This window comes from Nicotiana tomentosiformis, chromosome 6 (genome assembly GCF_000390325.3).
Source record: "Nicotiana tomentosiformis chromosome 6, ASM39032v3, whole genome shotgun sequence".
Classification (NCBI taxonomy): domain Eukaryota; kingdom Viridiplantae; phylum Streptophyta; class Magnoliopsida; order Solanales; family Solanaceae; genus Nicotiana; species Nicotiana tomentosiformis.
The window spans coordinates 40465620-40485544 of NC_090817.1; the positions used below are offsets into that span (position 1 = coordinate 40465620).

Here is a 19925-nt window from a genome sequence, read left to right on the forward strand (position 1 = left end):
ATTAATTTTATGAGTAATTATTCAAATTTTATTTTTACGGTACCAAAATTACGAAACTAATTTTTGTAAAGAACAAGACACTCAATTTTACTTCACGGAAGCAACTAACCGTCATTTGATTTTTTAGGAAGGGTTAGTTTGAGAAGTGATTACTTAATTTTTATTTTATTGCACTAAAATTATTAAATTATTTTGTAAAACAAAAAATTATTCAACTTTAATTAAGTATCAAAAAGAGTTACTAACTCATTTTTGTACAAGAAGCACATATTTTTAGGAAAAAGAAAAAGGTGTATATTTGTACAAGAAGCACATATTGTTCGCCATTTTTCTGGGTTTAGAATTTGTATATAGATGAGAAATATGACCGCACACAAAAGGTTAAAATAGTTTTCAAGTAAAAACAGTGAGCTGTTTAGAAAAGGGAGAGAAGTAGGAGAGCAGCAAAAGAAAGGAAGGTGGAGGGTCTGTTATCAGTTTCCACTATTATTTCCCCATCAAAGAAAGCAACACCACAGTATTATTACCAACAACAGCTCCACTACCTTACTCTGTTCTGTTGATCCACCAAATCATCATGTTACTGTTTCCCTCATTTTCTTCCTTAGGTAATTCTCATCTTACATTCCCTTGTTTTGTTGCCCAAATGTTTAGGGTTTGTGATCTCTATCTTTTTCTGATCTATTACATTCAGTTTCTTAATGCAAATTGGTTATGTCTGCATTTTTTTTGTATAAATCTTTGTTGTTATGTAAGCGCACATTGTTTGAATTGACTAGAAATTCAGTGAACTGGGCTCCAGATCTGTAATTTATCATGAATATGTCATGCTACTGCTATGTTATTCCCTCTTTCTGTCTCCGTTATTGCTAAATGGCAACTCAAATCTCTCTGCATTTGCTGCCGCACATCATTCTGATCATTTTTTTAATCATTTAACTGTGAATTTCAGAATGTATTTTGTGATTTTGGGGTACTTATTGGAAGCTATACTTTTGTGATTGATCTGTTTGATTTTCCCATTAAGTCAAGTATGAGTGGATCAGTTTCCCTAATGTGCTTTTTTAACATTGTACTCCCCCCCCCCCCCCACCAATCCCAACTTATGTGATGTTATTTCCTTTTAAGTCTGTCCTAGAAAGAATGACAATTGTTTATATTTAGAAACATTTTAACTTTAAACTTCCAGTTTTACCCTTAATAAGATGGTTCATAGTCACACAAAAATATGTTGTTCTAATGGTGGATCAGTTTCCTTGATGTGCTTTTCTCAAAAAATGAGGTATTTACTGCTATCTAAATGTTTAAACAGTATTTCTATTGAAATAGGTATGGCCACACTGTTGGATACGGTGAGCAAAAACAAGTTTTAGATCCTGTTGACAAGTTTCTGTTGAAGGGTGTTAGGGACTGTCCACGTGCATTGCCGTTGGGCGTCTTGCTGGTAGTTTATGTTTGGTCTTATAATGGGTTCTCGATTCCCATCTCATCAGTTGAGCAGTGGCCTTTATGTATCTGGCCGGCCTGAGCAGCCAAAAGAAAGGACTCCAACTATGAGCTCAGTTGCCATGCCTTATACAGGCGGGGATATCAAAAAGTCTGGAGAACTTGGAAAAATGTTTGTTATCCCAACAACGGATGGCTCGAGATCACGGAAATCTGGACCTATCAACAATGCCCCGTTGAGAACTGGATCCTTTGGGGGCACTACTTCTCATTCAGGTCAACTGAATTCAGTCAATCGTATGACTTCTGCTGGAGGTACTGGATCTGTTTCTCTGAAGAAGACCAATTCTGGGCCTTTAAATAAACATGGGGAGCCTATGAAGAAGTCCTCTGGTCCTCAAGGTGGTGTAGGTACTGTTTCGTCCCGCCAAAATTCTGGACCTATCCCCCCAGTTCTCCCTACCACAGGCCTCATTACATCTGGTCCGCTAAACTCTGCTGGAGCTCCTCGAAAAGTGTCAGGTCCTTTGGATTCAACAGGGTCTATCAAATTGCAGCATTCTGCTATAGTTAATAACCAAGCTGTTACTCGCATTAACCAAGGTGAAGAATATTCCTTCCGCAAGAGCTTCCCGAAGCCAATATTTTGGTCCATCATTCTTTTATTTGTGATGGGATTTATTGCTGGTGGCTTTATCCTTGGTGCTGTCCGCAATCCCATTCTCCTCGTAGTTGTTATTGTCCTTTTTGCTGTAGTCAGCATGGTGTTCACGTGGAATAGTTGTTATGGAAGAAAAGCTATCATTGGTTTCATTTCTCAGTACCCAGATGCTGAGCTTAGAACTGCAAAAGATGGCCAATTTGTTAAAGTTTCTGGGGTATGTATTGTCTTTGCGCGAAACCTTTGTGTACTTCGTTTACCGCTCTTTCTATCTCGTTCTCTTGTTCAAATTGCTCCTACATTTCTCAGTTTGTCAAAGTTATCCTCCCTTTACTAAAGTCAGGTGAGATGTGAACTTGGTAAGTAGTGATGGTAAGTGGGGTATTACTGTTAGTTTTCTATTAATGGATTATTTAACTTTTGATTTAGTTTGTGCCATTAATAGATGCTTTCGTGTTGAATTATGAAAATATGTTATCACTGGAGTATCATGGTTTCTATTCTGTTTATGAGACTGCTAATGATGATTAAAAGTTCTATATTCACTTTTGGTTTTATTATGTTTTGGTGAAACAAATTCTTTCAATTGCTTTGCAAAAAGAAATAATGTTTTAAATATGAAAAACTCTGTTATTGGGGACTCCGGGGATTTAAATTATAAGGTATCCTTTGTGTAATGGAGAGTTGCAATTGAAATAACCTGCGAAATTTTTAATATTCTCTTTTAGGCACTTCTGACACGGGCTGCAATGATATAGATGATTATTTTACATTCTACAACTGTATTCTACTGGCTGCTGAGGAAAATGTTAATTGGAAAATGGATTCTTTATTGTTTCTAACTTATGTAAAATTCTCCTTTTAAAACTTCTTTTTTTGTTTAACTTGTCTTCTTGAGAGCTTAAAATACTCTTCCTACAGTTATATGTGTAACTTGCTTGGATTTAATAGATATTGTTAAGCTTATATATTACAATTTTTTATGTTGTCCTTGTTCGAATCTGAGCACATTTTGGAAATCCTATCCTGGTTCTCTGATTTTGCAGGTTGTTACCTGTGGAAATGTTCCTCTTGAATCCTCATTTCAGAAGGTTCCTAGATGTGTTTATACAGTCACAAGCTTATATGAGTACCGAGGGTGGGATTCAAAAACTGCTAACGCAGAACATCGCCTGTTTTCTTGGGGGCTTCGTGCAATGGAGGTGAGGAAAAATCGTATAAGCCCTTTTATTCATTTTGAAAGAACCAATGTTACTGTGGATTCCTCCTTGCATTGGTGGCCCATGATGATGGAGACTAAATAATTGTTATATGAGTATTGCTTAATTTTTTCTATTTGCTTTCTTTTGTGTTTCATGGCCCAAGCATTGTACAAAGCCAAGTACTGGGGAGCAGGCGGTTTTTCCCCAAAAGAAATATTGAAAACAAGAATGTGTTCAAGAATTATTCGTATGCTGTTTATGTTCTCTTCTTTTTGCATGGAAGAACTTTAAAGATAGAGATCTTCAGGTCTCTAACTTTAGGAGCTAGACATTAAGTCAAACAAAAAAGAAGACAGCTTAGCGATGAGAAAATAAAAAACATCAACGAAGAATTGGGCTAATCTGGAGTTGTAAGCATGTTGCACTGCTTTATGAGTTTTCAACGTTGGGAGTTCCTTGATTTAAATAAGAGAGTTTTCCTTGGTCTAAATGAGAGTGTTATGAAATGTGGTGAAATACAATCTGAATAAGGAAAGAAAAATAATATGGATAAAGGAAACTCAAGGAATATTCTAAATAACCTCCTACATAAAGTCGTAAAATCTGGTCCTTCGAGATAAGTCGTATAGACCAGAAAACATGAAAAGTGAATCAGTCAATAGGAAGAAGACTCCAACTTTTAGGGAACTATCTAATTCTTGTTTCAAGGGAGAAGTAGGAATTCCGATGCTCTTTTGACTGGATATCTTCCTAGCGTACCACAAATTAACTTATCACCATGATATAATGTAAAAAACATTGAACTTCAGCTAGTATAGAAATGAAAGTTTGTCTACATTTGGAAGTAAATCAATCAAACCTGCTTCAAAGCACTGCTCCAACTAAACAATGGAAAAGTTCTAGGCAAAGGGACAAAATGAGCTTATATGTCTCCATGTTCTCGCAAACTATTGATATCTTGAAGTGTTCTAAAGACTTCTAAGGTTGCAAAATATGTCATACCAGTGAGTTCATGTGGAGATATTAAGAGAAGTTTGAATACCTTGTTTGTTTGATACTGTATGTGATGTCATTGTAAGTTCATTTGGACCTCCTTCCCTTGTTTGTCGTTTCCATCCTGCCCTTCCCTTCACTTTATTTATTGTTAGCATATAATGTTCATCTATATGCTGTGTAGTTCATTGAAATAATTCTTGCAGAAAACTGAATGCTTTCTTTGTCTTTGCAGCGGCATGTCACTGATTTCTATATCTCCGATTTCCAGTCTGGATTAAGGGCTTTGGTCAAAACTGGATATGGTGCAAGAGTAACCCCTTATGTTGAAGAGTCTATTATTGTAGATATCGATCAATCAAACAGGGACATGTCACCCCAGTTTGTTAGATGGCTGGCGGAGAGAAATCTATCCAGTGATGACCGAATAATGCGATTGAAAGAAGGGTATGATTTAACTCAATTTCAAAGAAACTTGAATATTTCTTCTACTTGCATACTTCTTTGATTATTGAGAGGCAACATGCTCAATCATATCTAGATGCAGGCTCTACCCTCTACAGTTTTATTGATTTGCATTATTGGTGATTGTATTTATTAGCTTTTTTATCCCTGCTTCCTCTACCACATCTATGTTCAGGTATATAAAAGAAGGTAGCACTGTCAGTGTAATGGGAGTTGTCCAGCGGAACGATAACGTTTTGATGATTGTTCCTCCTCCAGAGCCATTTTCAACGGGATGCCAGTGGGGTAAATGCATTCTTCCAGCCAGTCTGGAGGGCATTGTATTGAGATGTGAGGACAGTTCAAAGATTGATGTTATTCCAGTGTAGCAATTTTATCATTCAAGAAGGCTCTGCTGTTTTGGTTTTACAGTTGCTGGAAAACCCTCTTCCAGTGGCAACAAGAATGGTTTCTTGACACGGTTAACCAGATGTATAGCTTGTCAATTCAATTTTATTATTTTTCTTTTCCCTGTAATGTCGTTGGTTTGATCAATTGTGTAGAGGAAACATGTTGATCAGTGAGGATTTATGAGAGTTCTTTTGGCTAGAAAGTCAGATACTTTTATTGATGTTGGGGGCTTTTCAAAACTTTTTGCCCTGATGCATGCAAGCTATGTTTATTTGGTATTTGTAATTCTTTTGTGGCATCTTAGCCACTCTCAAGGCATTCTTGCAAATGAAACCACTGCTCCGGCATTGCTGCCTGATTGCTTGTTGAATAGCTTGAAAATCAGGCAAGGAGAAAGCTTGGTATTAATACTAATAAATGTATTCGTAGTTGCATTCTAAAGATTCCTGGGGTCCAGATGCAAATAAGAACTTGGTGTGATTTTTAATTGAGCAGAATATCAAATTCTTTCTATGTCACGACACGAAATACCAACCAAGGAGTCGTGATGGTGTCGAACACTGCAAGCTAACACTTAACAATAATAAGAGATACAAAACTAACATTATACAACGTAATATCATAAATAAATGTAAAATTCAAAAATTACATAAAAAGTCTAAAGCAATACAACTGTCTAATGACCTCCCAAGATTGCTGTCACTGAATACATGAGCTTTTAAGGAGTACTAATTATAGAGTCTGAAATGAACAACAACACTGCCTGATACAATAAATAGCAACAAGGATAAGGAAGGTGACTCTAGAGTCTGCGAACGGGAATGCAACACTACCTCGAGTCTCCCAGACGTCCAAGTTAGTCACCCTCGAAACACCGCTAAGACCATAGCTAGAATCTGCACAAGAAGTGCAGAAGTGTAGTATGAGCACAATTGACCCAATATACTCAGTAAGTGCCGAGCCTAATCCCCACGAGGTAGTGACGAGGCTAAGACGAGGCTAAGACAAGACATCTACTATATAAACCCGAACAATTAATAAAAAAGAGAAATAACAAGTGAGGCAACAAAAGAAATAGCAAGAAGAAGTACGAGGAATAGTGAAATAATCAACCAAGGGAAATAACAACCATATTTTCTCAATTAACACAACCAAACCTTTCATAACATCTCAAATCCAAGAGAATGAAACAGTAACCATGAAACAACGTAGCCAAGTCCACAAATCCGCATAATAAAAGCAAAGAGGAAAAGATATCCTATCAAATAGCACGACAATACCTCTCATTTCACCAAGCACGGAAACTCCTTTATATATATATATATATATATATATATATATATATATATATATATATATATATATATATATATATATATATATATATATATATACACTCTTCCTTACAAGCACGGAAACACCTTTTGTGCAATAGTAATAATATCACGGAAACATCCTTCGTGCATAGTCACTCTTCCTCACAAGAACGGAATCACCCTTCGAGCAATCACGCTTCCTCACCAAACATATATAAAATAATACCAAGCAAGGTAGGAAGCATATAGCATCAAGAAGAATGATTACGCATAATATACTACGTGAGAAATAATCACAACCTTTGCACTGTTAAACAAACAAACATCTCAAGAACCATAATGACCAAATGTCTCAACAAAGATTTAAACATAGCTACTAGCATGTATGAGAATAACCAAGTAGTTTCACGAAGTATCAAAGCACAAGAGAATATTACATATGAAGCAGACAAGACATGAAATAGTGTAATTATACCTGCATGCTTTAACCCTGACAAATACATATACTCTCGTTACCATGCATATACGCTGCCCAACCCTGACAAACACATATAGCATGTAGCAAATAGACCCAATTACAATCTAATTTTCTCAAATCAAGGTTAACCAAGACACTTACATCTTTCCAAAACAAATCAACACTCTAATACCGCTTTTTGCTTAGCACAAGCCTCCAAATAACTCGAATCTAGTCAATTAATACTCAAATAAGTCAAAATAAGCTTTTAAAACTATCCTAGTATCAAAAAAATTTAATATTTATTATATTTAGAAATGTAAATAAAAAGTTAACCCGAGCCCACATGGTCAAAATCTGAAATTAAGACCAATTCCCGATTACTCATTCTTTTCTGAGTCCAAATATGTGATGTGTATCAAAATCTCCAAATCCCCAAAATTAACTCTCTTAAGTTTACCCTAAGACCGCAATATATACACTTTAAAACCCTAGATTTAAGGATGAAAATCTATGAAAAATCATAGAAATAAATTAAAACTAAGTTAAATTACTAACCTTTGAAGTTTGGGTGAAAATACTCTAAAATATTTCCTCAATCTGTGATCTAAGTCCCAACAATAGTAAAAAGTAGCCAAATCCCGATTTTCAACTCTATTTATACTTGGGAGAACTTCCTTCTTCGTGTTCGCGAAGGGACTCCCACATTCGCGAAGACCAGTGGTCAATGACCACCGCGTTCGCGAAGCCTACATCGTATTCGCTATATTTCAGACCTCAACTACTCATACTCAAGAACATGCCACTACTATGTTTCAGACTCCAGGAGTTCTGATTATTCTATTAGTTGGGACAGTTCAACCTATTATTGTGGTTAGGCCTGTTATGTGTGTTGATAAGCAGAAGATGACGGATCAATTCTAGAAGTTACATCCTCCGCGTTTTGATGGCGATCTCACAGCTGATGCTCAGGACTTTTGGATAAGTTTCATGAGATTTTGTGTAATTCAGGTCTAGTATAGTGTAATGGAGTTAATTTCACTACTTTCTAGGTGAGAGGGCCAACCAAGAGGTGGTGGAAGACTTATGAGCAGAGTAGACCAGCAGAGTCATTCCCTCTTACATGGACTTAATTTTCTACTCTCTTCCTGGAAAAGTTCATTATGCTCATTAGGAAAAATAAGTTGTGGAGTCTGTTTGAGTACCTACAGTAGGATAATATGACTGTTACTCAGTATGAGATGAGGTTTGTGGAGTTGTATCGTTTTGCAGGTTTCTTGATTCCCACATATAATAAAAAGGCGACGAGGTTTATTGAGGGATTAACTTTGGAATTAATCTCAGTATGATTAGGGAGACAGAGACCAGGACTACCTTTCAGCAGGCAGTGGAGATAACGCGGAGGATGAGCGCATCTGCTGTCAGGGGAGCAGGACGACAAAGGATAAGAGGAAACGTTATTCAGGAGGATTCAGTGATGCCTCGGCTGGAGGCAAGATTTATTTTCGTAGAGGTCATCTTGGCAGGTCAATTCACTTAGCGCTTTAGACTTCTCACGGTGCTCTATTTAGCCATGGTTCTCATGGTACTCATTCAGGGCAGGCATCTTACAATGTGCCTTCTTATGGTGGTTATTCTGGTCGTTAGAGACCGACTCAGTCTCAACAGCCAGGCCAACAAAGACATTGCTTTGAGTGTGGACATTTGAGGCATATTAGGACATATTGTACTAGTCTTCGAGGTGGTATGTCTCATCAGGGTACTCAGGATATGATTGCAACCCCAGTTGCCACACCACTTGCCCAGCCAACTAGAGGTAGAGGCCAACCAACTAGAGGTGGAGTTCTGCCAGCTAGCGGTCATCTTAGAGGAGGAAAGACCAGTGGAGGACATGCTCCTTATTATGCTTTCCCTGGTTGACCTGAGGTAGAGGCATCTGATACAGTCATTGTAGGTATTATCTGTGTCTGTCATAGAGATGCTATGTTAATGTTTGATTTGAGTTCTACTTATTTGTATGTGTCATCTTACTTGTATCATATTTAGGTATGTCTTGTGATTCCTTAGATATTTCTGTTTGTGTTTCTACGCCTATTGGAGATTCTATTATAGTGGATCAGGTTTATCAGTCTTGTGTAGTTAATATTAATGGATATGATGCGATGGTGAATATATTGTTGTTAGACATGGTGGATTTTAAGGTGATTCCTGCATGGATTGGTTATCTATATATCATGCTATCTTGGATTGTCACGCCAAGACTGTGACTTAATCTATGTTAGGGTTTCCTAGATTAGAGTTTAGAGGAACACTTGGTCATTCTATATGTAAGGTAATTTCACTCTTGAAGGCTCAACGTATGGTTGAGATGGGATATCTAACATATTTGGCTTTTATTCGGAATTCTAGTGTGGAGGTTCCTCCTATGGATTCGGTACCGGTTGTGGGAGAGTTCTCGAAGGTGTTTCCTACGGATTGCCGTGTATGTACCGGATAGGGATAGTGATTTTGGTATTGGATTGGTTCTAGGACCTCAGCCCTTATCTATTTCACCATACCGCATGACTCCAACTGAGTTGAAAGAGTTGAAGGAGCAGTTTCAAGATTTGCTTGGAAAAGGGTTCAGTAGACCTAGCGTTTCTCCTTGGGGGTACACTGGTATTATTGTGAAAAAGACAAATTGCGTTATGTAACAAAGTGGCTGGTCGTTTGGACTATTAAAACCTTGTTTCCCTATTTGATGCTTCCTGTAGTTTTCTTTGATGTTTTGTGACTTGCGGGGATGATTGGTTTGGTTTCGAGAAGGTTTGCAAGTGAATTGGAACACTTAGTTCTATTTTTGGAAGCTTAAGTTGTAAGAGTTGACCAAGATTTGAATTTTGAGTAAACGACCTTGGATTAGTATTTTGATAGTTCCTATATGGTGATTTTGGACTTGGAAATATGTTCGAAATTTGTTTTGGATGTTCCTAAAAGATTTTAACTCTATTTATCGAAATGTGGCAATTTGAAGAATTGGAGAGTTCCTAAGTTTGATTGGTAGTTGATTTTGTGTTAATGATATTTGATTATGGTTTTGAGACCTTGTATAGGTCCTAAGGGTGGAATTGGACTTGTGTGAAAATTTTGGATGTAATCGGGAATATCTAAGTATGATTCGGACGCGTTCGGCGAAATTTGGAAGTTAAGAGATGGATTTGATCTTCGATTCTTGATTTTTTAAAATTGTTATTTTTAATGTTTCGATCCTTGAGACAAGTTTGTATGAAGTGTATGGATCTATTGTAATGATTAGACGGGGTCGGGGGGAGGGGGGGATCGAGTGAGGTTCGAGGTGGTTTCAGACTATTTTGATTGAGTTTGCAACAACTTATTATTGGTGAGGTTGCAGTGCTTCACGATCATGGAGTAGAGTCTCATGATCATGGAGAAGGATTTCTTGGCTGACTTGGATTTGTGCATCGCGTTCGTGGACTGGTGGTCGCGATCATGTAGTGTTGTGGAGCTGGGCATCGCATTCGTGTGCGGAAGTCCGCGTTCGCAAAGGAGAGGAGTCTGGCTGGGGAATTTAGCCTTCGCGTTTGCAAAAGGGTAGCTCGCATTTTGCGTAAGAGGGTGGTCTTCTGGTCTTCGTGTTGGTGAGTGTCCTTTTGCGTTCGCGAAGAAGGGATTGCGGGCGCTGGATTTTTATGCTTCGCAAACATGGAGCTGAGGTCGCGTTGGCAAAGGGTATCGCCGGGCAGTATATTTAAGTTGTAATTTCGAAAATTTTTCATGTCTCTCATATTTTGAATCCTACACTTCAAGAGGGGCGATTTTGCAAGAGGATTTTCACCCAAGGCAAGATGGTAACTGATTTCTACTCATTTGTGGTTATATTTGAAGAATCTACATAGATTTTTAGCACCTAAATTAAGGATTTAAAGCGTAAAAATTGACGTTTTTGGTATGAATTTAAGAGAGTGAATTTGGGGGTTTTGAACATGAAATTGGAACCTGATTTGAAATCTACTTATATATTTGGAATTGTAGGGTTATAGATGATATATATCTATAATCAATTTTGGATGGTCCGTGCTCAAGGCCCGAGGATGACTTTTTATTAACTTTTGCTTTGAGTTAAAGATTGAATCTTTTTAATATGAAATTAATTTCTACAACTTGTATTGACTCATTTAAGTAATATTTGATTAGATTCGAATCGTTTGGAGGTGGATTTGAAAGAAAAAAGCAGTTTTAGAAGTTTAAAGGTGTTCTAGATGAGAGATAAGTCTCTTGTCTATCTTTGTAAGAGGAAATTCTCCCCATAGGTGATTCTATTGCTTGATTTAGGTGCCACGTATATGCGAGGTGATGAGCGTATATGCGCAGCTAGTTTATGACCAAAGCCGGATAGAGTTAGGCTTATAATATGCCTTATTTGGACTCTGTAAATCATTAGTCCATTTTTCATTGATTCTATGACTACATGATAGAGTTTATCCATGATTAGAAATCATGCTTAGGGTTATGGCTTGTTAATTTCACCGTAGTTATATTCTTGTTTCATTTTATGCATGATTTAGTGGCTATTGGCTTTTTTTGCTCATGTTTGATATCATGATCGCACTTAAGAACATTGAATAAACACATTGAATATGAAAAGTTGAATGACCTGATTAGTAATAGCCATCTCTTATTCACGTAATTCATTCGCATTTTATTATTATGTCTTGGTGCGTCTTTATCATATCATTTCATATGAATATGTATGAGTTGGAGAGTTGGATATAAAGGAGAGTTGAGGATTTTGGTACTAAGGACATTGAGAGAGAATATTGATTATTGACTAGTGAACTTGTCGTGCTTCACGCGATTGTAAAAGATTTTATTATATTTATAAAAAAATATTTTCTAATATTCAAATAATAAAAATAATAAAATAGATTATATACACTTAATTTTTTACTTTCTCATTCTCTCACACAAGCTCCGATTTCATAATGAGAAGAGGAAAGATAAAGGAATTAATTACATCTATTTTTTTCTTTGCATGAAGTGTTTATAGTTTACTTAGTTGTTTGACACGGATGCAATAGAAATAAAAGAGACAAACCTTCAGATCTTTGTTTAATTTTGATTTAAAATAGCAAATTAAAGTGAATAAGTATCTCTTGTACTTTCGTCTTCTTTAAGTTTCTAAAGAAAAATGACCCTTATCGTAGCTCTATATATCCTTCATTTATTTATTTCTTGCTCCTTGTTCTAAAATTATTTTCGCTTCTTCCTTTTCTTCATTTTTATCCCGTTATTCTAACTCCTCCTTATCTATACTTATTATTCACCAAAATTTGAAACCACGTTTCTAAAGTACTCTCATATAAGAAAAATCATGTTCACCCTAACATTGACTACATTTATTCATACAATGCATCTAAGGAAATGCGATTAACATTCCACATATCCGAAAAGAAAAAGGAAGAAGAAAGAAAACAGAGGCAAACATAAAGATTCCATTTTCTTCTCCAGACTATGTATCGCTAATGATAATTCAATACACACCTTAATTCTTTGCATCACATCTTTTAACAGAAAGATATTTAAAGGCTAGACACCAAAAAAAAATGATTTTAAGAAACATCACCATTATTCAACCCTAGAAAAGGAGTCCATCTATATGCATCTCGATATTTAACCATATAATTTAAGCATAAACTCTTCATATTGTTTACCAAAAGAATAGTTTTTATGGTCAAAGTCCATATTAAAATTAATCGGATTTCTAATAACCAAGTTTACTTCACTTTTTCGAAAATAAGAACGCAAAAAATAATTGAAATTCAATATTCAATAAACAAAGGAAAGAAATCTCATTGATGATTGTTGTTTTCTCCCAAGAATCTTCAATCAAGTAGAGAAATAAAAGTAAAAGACTTATTCCATATATTCGTGAGTTTTTTTAATTATCGTACAAAATAAAGTAAGGGCGCTTATATAAGGATACAATATGTAACGGTTTTCCCTCACTTAATTCTACCGGTTATTAATATTAATTGCATTAATTACCCGTTAATAAAATTATCCCTAACGGTTATGGTAATAATAAACAATCGTGCATAATCAGGTATAATACTAATTCCCTTTCCATATTCGTAATTGTTCATGAATCTTCCTCTTTTATAGTCTTCATGCATCCCATGCCTATTTCTTCTTTCCCAATTGTTAGATATAGTACCTTCTGTCATCAATCCCGTGGGTATTTTAACCTTGCCTCATCACTCTTCTTTATTAACCTGATTCAAATGCCACTTGTCACCATATCGTTAATCCACGTGGCATGTCCATTTTTTCACCAATATAGGTAGTTCCCCAACATTCTGAATATTCTCAACTGAATATTCGGGAAGTGGTAAGTTTGTTTATGGGGGGAATGCATTGCCGCCTCTTCCCAACATCATTATGTTTTCTTTAGAAGCGAAGAGACGTACGTCCTTTTTATTTAATGCTCGGGACACGTGTCCTGCTATGATTGGTTCTGTAGTTTATGGTGTCTTTTTAGGGTTTTTTGCGGCTGTGTCAGTTTGAAGTGACGGTTTCATGATGATGGTTCATAATGACGGTTCTTCCTTATAAATACCACATTACATACCACCCAAAAACTTCTTCTACTTCCTTGTATTCATGTCTAAACTCCTTCTGTAATTTCTTCTCTACCTTCGTGCTTTTACCATTAAAAATGGCTTCATGTTCTTCTAATCCTTGTTCATCATCAGACCCCCGTAAGACAATCATCGTTGATGAACTCTCTCCTTCTTCTGCTCAAGTTAGGAGTAGAAGAGGTGGTAAATTCTGCAACTTAGGTTCTATATCAAGCTGTAGCACCACTCCTTCCCAAAAGAATACCTCAAAGTCTTCTTCTTCCAAAGCAAGACCTTCATCAACCCCTGGACCAAGGCACCTCCTCTTGGATGTGTCACATTGGCGCATCTATCGCCAAGGGAAATAAAAATGTGCTAAGAATCGATCCCTGGTGCAGCCCCATCACAACAGGAAAATGCTCTGAGTCACCTCCCATAGTCCTCACCCTAATCACCATCATACATATCCTTAATTACCCTAGTGTACGCTACCAGAATGCCTCTACAAAACCTCCTTCGAAACTTTATCGTATGCTTTTCAAGGTCAATGGATACCATATATAAGTCCTTCTTCCTTTTACTATACTGCTCCACTAATCTCCTCACCAAATGAATCGCAAATGCCAAATTTTGAGCTGCCTAACGAATTTCTTCTTCCAAACATGCCTTAATCATATTCGATCGCGTTAATTCCAGGTCCGATAACTTCGTCTCATCAAGTACAATATGCTCGACTAACCAGTCACACCAAATGCAACATGGAATCTCATACGACACAGTCCATATACCATATAATCAATAACCCGAGCATGTCGAATAAAAGTAATAAGAGGACAAAATAAGAGAATTATTAAGTAAGTTTAATAGATAAAGCAAACAAAACATAACCTTACGAACCATTTCAACAAAGGAGAAGCATCATACATGAATTAAGCACAAGGATTTATATCACAACATAATACCGTTGCGGCGTGCAACCCGACCACATACTACCGTTGCAGTGTGCAACCCGATCCAATATAATATCATTGCAACATGCAACTCGAGCCAATCATATCAATCCACATGTGAATACTCATGAAGAAATCGTTCTCACACTCACCAAACACATGTGTAGCATCACTAAGCATGTAAAGTGCAGAAATAATTATGGGAGACAAATAACATAATACAACATGGAAAAGGTAAGCACGACTAAGGTGCAATAAGCAAATCAGCATTTCAAAAGTCGTCTTGCTCATATATCGCCACAAGACCTAAACAGGGCCACAACATGCGTGTGAATAGTAAAGTAGTCTCACAATCCATCATAGTATAAGAGAATAACACATGAAACAAACCAAGACATGAATTGCATTAACTCCACCCAATGACACATCTGTAGTAAATGATGCACACTATAAGCAAACCCAACCCCGCATGACATACACATTTTAAATAGGGCTACTGGTAAACTATCCCAAATCCCACACGGCTCACTGAATCTATCATGCTATCATATGAAAATACGAGAAACCTGCTATCAACTATAAATCACAAGTAGGATGATCCTCCTCATAACAACACCATTGACCAGAAACATACCAGTTAACTCAATTCATGAAACCATTGCAACTTGCAACAAACTCTCCATCCAAGTAGAGGATATCAACCTTAAGGTCCGAAACTACCCTAAAACTCATCTGACCTCTCAGGACCCCATAGAACCATCCCAAAAAGTCTATATGCCTAACACAAACTTTCTCGAAGGCTCAAACCACCAAAAATAACATTAAAACAAGGAATCAAGCATCAAACGATGAATTTCAAAATTTCTAAAGTTTAAATTTCTAAATTTAGACTAGAAGCACCGAAATGACCTGGGGTCACCCGAAACCCAAACCTAACACACACAAGTCCAAAATAATCATATGAAGCTAATGGAATAGTCAAATCACCAATCTGGGGTAGGGCAATGCCTCCTAATATTCTATATATCCCCACACTCAAAGCAACCCTAGCTGCTGAGTATGAAACTGCCCTTGACGACCCAAATCACCACTATAGAAACTCTGTATTAGAGGTGCATTGACGGGAGCTAGTGACGCACTGAATTATGACTACTGAGAACAAGGACCATAAGTACCATTGCCACCAAAAGTACCACTTGAAACCAAAAGTGCTAACTAGACTGGCTTGATCGCATGACCTCAACTAAAATGACTCCTTCCTCCAAACGAGGCACCATTGAAACCATCAAAATGATGAGGCATCTTATTAGACATTGCCTCTCTCCCTTGGCCACAAATGCATTCGATCCTCCTAGCAATCTCAACTGCCTGAGCGAATGAAGTCGTAGTCTCATTCTCTCTAGCCATCTGGAGTCTAATACCATAAGTAAGCCCCTCTATGAACCTCCACACCTTCTCTATCTCATAGCAATTAGGGTAGCTACATGACAAGACAAATCAACAAACCTCATCTCATACTGGGTGACTGTCATGCCTCCTTGCTGGAGATGCTCAAGCTGACTGTGTAGATCATCCCTCTGAGTGAGCGAAATAAACTTCACTAAGAAAAGCTGCAAAAACTAAGCCCAAGTAAGAGGAGGTGATCCTACTGTCTTTCCCAACTCATAGGTCTACCACCACCTCTTCGCCGAACCTTGCATCTGAAAAATAATGAAGTCCACTCGATTGGACTCAACCAATCCTAAATTGCGGAAGATCTCATAACATCGGTCAAAGAATTCCAGGGCATCCACTGAAGGTGCACCGCTAAAACTAAGGGAAAATAACTTCTGAAACCTATCCATCCTCTTCAGCGCATCGACAGACATCGTGAACCAAACCTCAGGCTGTGCTACTATAATAGGCTGAACCATACTAGTTGGTAGCACTCTTGGGGTCTAATACCCTTGAGACATCTACTCCAAAGTATGAGTGGTGAGAGTCTGAGCTCCTCCCCAGCTTGAGAAGTGGCTGGTGACATAGGAAGTACAACCTCCTGAACCATGCTCTCCATGAAGCCAATCATACGGAACAAAGCATCCTGAAGCACCAGGGTAGCAATAATCCATTCTAGAACCTGAGTTGGTCCTACTTGGTCATCCTGAACTAGAATCTCCTCATCATCTGAAGCTATTTAGAGCACGACTGACGCCGCTCTAACATGAGCATGAGTAGCTGTAGGTGCCACTGAACATGCTCTAGGCTAGGCTCTAGCTCTTCCCCTGCCCCAACCTCTATTCCTAGCAATGACTATAACTTGGGACTCTAGCTCCTGCTTAGCTGCGGCTGAAGCATGTGTCCTCACCATTTGTGAGAGAATAAGAGAGTAAAGATTCAAACCTTAGGATAGAACAAAGTTGCGCGATAGAGAAATAAAGAAAGTGAAGTTTTCTAAAAGCCTTATAGCCTCTCGAAGATAAGTACAGACACCTCTGTACTGATCCTCAAGACTCAACCAAGTTTTCTTATGGCTCGTGAGTCCTATGCAGCCTAGTGCTCTGATACCAATATGTCACGACCTGAAATCCCAACCAAAGGGGTCGTGATGGCGTCCAACTCCACTCGCTATGCAAGCCAACACTTAACAATAATAAAATAAATAAAATGAAATATTAATAACTTAATATCATAAATAAAGAATAAAATCTCAGAAATGGCGTAACAAGTCTAAAACCAATACGACTGTCTAAACAAAACCTCAAGACTGGTGCCAGTGAGTACATAAGCTCTAAAAGTTCTAAATAAAAAGTTTAAAATAAATACAATACTGTCTGAAACAAGTGAACAACAATGGAGATATAGGAAGGTGACTTCAAGTCCTATGAATGGGTTTGTGTCACTACCCTGAGTCTCCCAAGTATCAAAGCTAAACACCTCTCGAGACTCCACTAGGACCAACGCCTGAACTTTACAAAAAGTGCAAAAGTGTAGTATGAGTACAACCGACCCAATATACTCAGCAAGTATTGAACCTAACCTCGATAAGATAGAAACGAGGTTATGACAAGACACTTACTATATAAACATGTACAATTAATAATCAAGAGAAATAGCAAGGTAAATAAAAAGCATAAATAAGCGAAATAACAAAGTGATCAACTAAAGGAAATAACGAACATGTTTCTCAAATAAAACAATCAAATATTTCTCAACAACTCAAACCAAAGAGGATGAAATGATATTTATGAAACAACATAACCAAATCCACAAAGGAAGACAATATCATAAACCAAACACAATAAGCATATCATATTCGTTGTGGCGACCCGATCAAACACAATACTGTTACGGTGATCAACTTGATCCAATAGCCATATTGTTGCGGCGAGGAAATTGCTCCTATTATAACACTATTGAGACGAGTAACCCGAAATAATATACCAATTCATATGGAAATTCTCAACAAGCAATAAACATGGCAATGTGCATAATATAGTATCAAGATAACGAATAAGCATAATTGATTAAAGAAAAGATGAACATAGCCAAGGCGTGATAGGCTATTCAATATCCCAAGAGCTAATCTTACTCATATATCTCAACAAGAGCTTAAAACAAAGCCACTAACGCATGAATAATCAAGTTGTCTCACAATCTAGCGTAGCGTAAGAGAATAATACATGAAATAAGGAAAAACATGAATAAAACTAATTCTACCCACATGCTTTAAACCATGACAAACACATATATACTCATCACCATGCATACATGCTGGCCCCAATATATTTAGCACATATCGAGTAAAATATTTACAACCTAATTTTCTCAAGTCAAGGTTAACCAAAGATATTTACCTATTTTCGGAACAAGTTTAACAATCCAATACTGCCTTTCCTTTAAGATAAGCATCCAAATAACTCGAATCTAGTCAAATAATACTTAAATAAGTCAAAACAAGCCTAATTAACCCTCCTATTACTAAAAAGGTTTAATATTTACCCTATTTGGAAAAGTCAGCAGAAAGTCAATCCAAGCCCACATGGTCGAAATTTGAAATCAAGACCAAATCCCGATTACCCATTCTTCTCTGAGACCAAATATGTGATTAGTTTTAAGATCCGCGCCTTAAATCGAGATCTTAATCTCCAAATTTAACTCTTTAAGTCACTACCAAAACCCCTATTTTCTACTCTTTGAAATCCTAGATTTAGGGGTAAAATCTATAAAAAGAAATATGAAAATAAATCAAAACTAAGTTAAAATCACCAACCTTTGAAATTGGATTGAAAATCCTCTCAAACATCGCCTCCTTATGTAGTTTAGGTTTCAAAAATAGTGAAAAACAAACCAAATCTAGAAGCTATTTTCCCCTTACCATGCCTCGGATATCGCAAGTGCGGAAGGAGCATCGCAGGTCCGACATGCGTCAGTGCGACCCCGTCCAACACATGTGCCATCCTGTATGGCTACAAATGTTGTAGATGCGACATCAAGCCCGAAGATGTGGATCTCATAGTGCGACTCTTGCTGACTCATTCTTCCTCCTCATCTGTGCTAGGCCACTCGCTAATTCGATAATTGTAGGTGCCATGAAGCACACACAAGTATAACGCAACAACATGACCAGCCCCTCTTTGTAGATGCAAGCCAACACCCGCACGAGCGACCTCGCACCTATGCACCTACACACCTAGCAATATAGGTGGGACAATGTGCCCGAACTCCCTTCCTCGCAGATGCGAGCCTACCCACTGCAGGGGCAAGCTCGCACCTACACACCTGGCCATCGCAGATGTGATACCTGTAGCACCAGCAAACTCCCATCAGCAAAAAACACAAGAAAATGATCTGAAACCAATTCGAAACTCCCTCGAGCCCCCCGGTCCCTAGTCAAAACATCCAAAGAAGTATATAAACTTCACACAAACTCACTTGGAGGCTGAAAACATCAAAATAACATCAATAATCAAGAATCAACCATCAAACCAAAGATTTCAAGTTCATAAGTTCAAATTTTAAACTTTCAACTATAAGCGCTGAAACAGCCTCGGGTCATCTGGGTCCCAAACTAAACATTCTTACAAGTAAAAAATCAGCATACGAACCTATTGGAATAGTCTAAACACCGATCCAAGATCATTTATCAAGAATGTTGATCATGGTCAACTCCAATATATTAAAATGCTAGAATTAGTATTTCTCTTCCTAAATACATCTAAACTTTCCGGAACTCGAGACGAACTATGCACACAAGTCATATAATATCAAATGAAGCTATTCAAGGCCTCAAATCATGTAACAAAAAGCTAGAACCGTGAAGATCCGAAACTTCTCTGAATACCTCCATTGTAGCTGCACATGGGATAAATTTGTTCATTATAGATGATTACGAAAACAGAAGAAAAAATAATTTAGAATAGTTTAGTAAGACTTACAGGTGTAATTCCAC

The 19925-nt window shown here is 37.3% G+C and overlaps 1 protein-coding gene across 4 annotated transcripts; it reads left to right on the forward strand.

Moving 5' to 3' along the window:
• Positions 1–425: 425 nt before the first annotated feature.
• LOC104091798 (uncharacterized membrane protein At1g16860-like) lies at positions 426–5512 on the forward strand. 4 transcript variants are annotated; one of them, XM_009597220.4, is made up of 5 exons: positions 426–608; positions 1313–2324; positions 3154–3309; positions 4538–4749; positions 4943–5512. In XM_009597220.4, the coding sequence occupies exons 2-5, from the start codon at positions 1452–1454 to the stop codon at positions 5133–5135; spliced, it is 1434 nt and encodes a 477-aa protein (XP_009595515.1). In that variant the 5' UTR covers positions 426–608; positions 1313–1451; the 3' UTR covers positions 5136–5512. The 4 variants fall into 4 exon arrangements, with proteins under 4 accessions (XP_009595515.1, XP_009595514.1, XP_009595517.1 ...); XM_009597219.4 differs by having other exon boundaries at positions 430–608; positions 1330–2324; XM_009597222.4 differs by having other exon boundaries at positions 561–655; positions 1330–2324.
• Positions 5513–19925: the final 14413 nt, after the last annotated feature.

What these genes read in the sequence shown, in the direction of transcription:
- LOC104091798 (XM_009597220.4), top strand. Translation starts at nt 1,452, where the DNA reads ATGTTTGGTCTTATAATGGGTTCTCGATTCCCATCTCATCAGTTGAGC. An exon ending in AATTTGTTAAAGTTTCTGGG is followed by an intron (nt 2,325 to 3,153) that starts GTATGTATTGTC and finishes CTGATTTTGCAG; the next exon opens with GTTGTTACCTGTGGAAATGT. An exon ending in GGGGGCTTCGTGCAATGGAG is followed by an intron (nt 3,310 to 4,537) that starts GTGAGGAAAAAT and finishes TTGTCTTTGCAG; the next exon opens with CGGCATGTCACTGATTTCTA.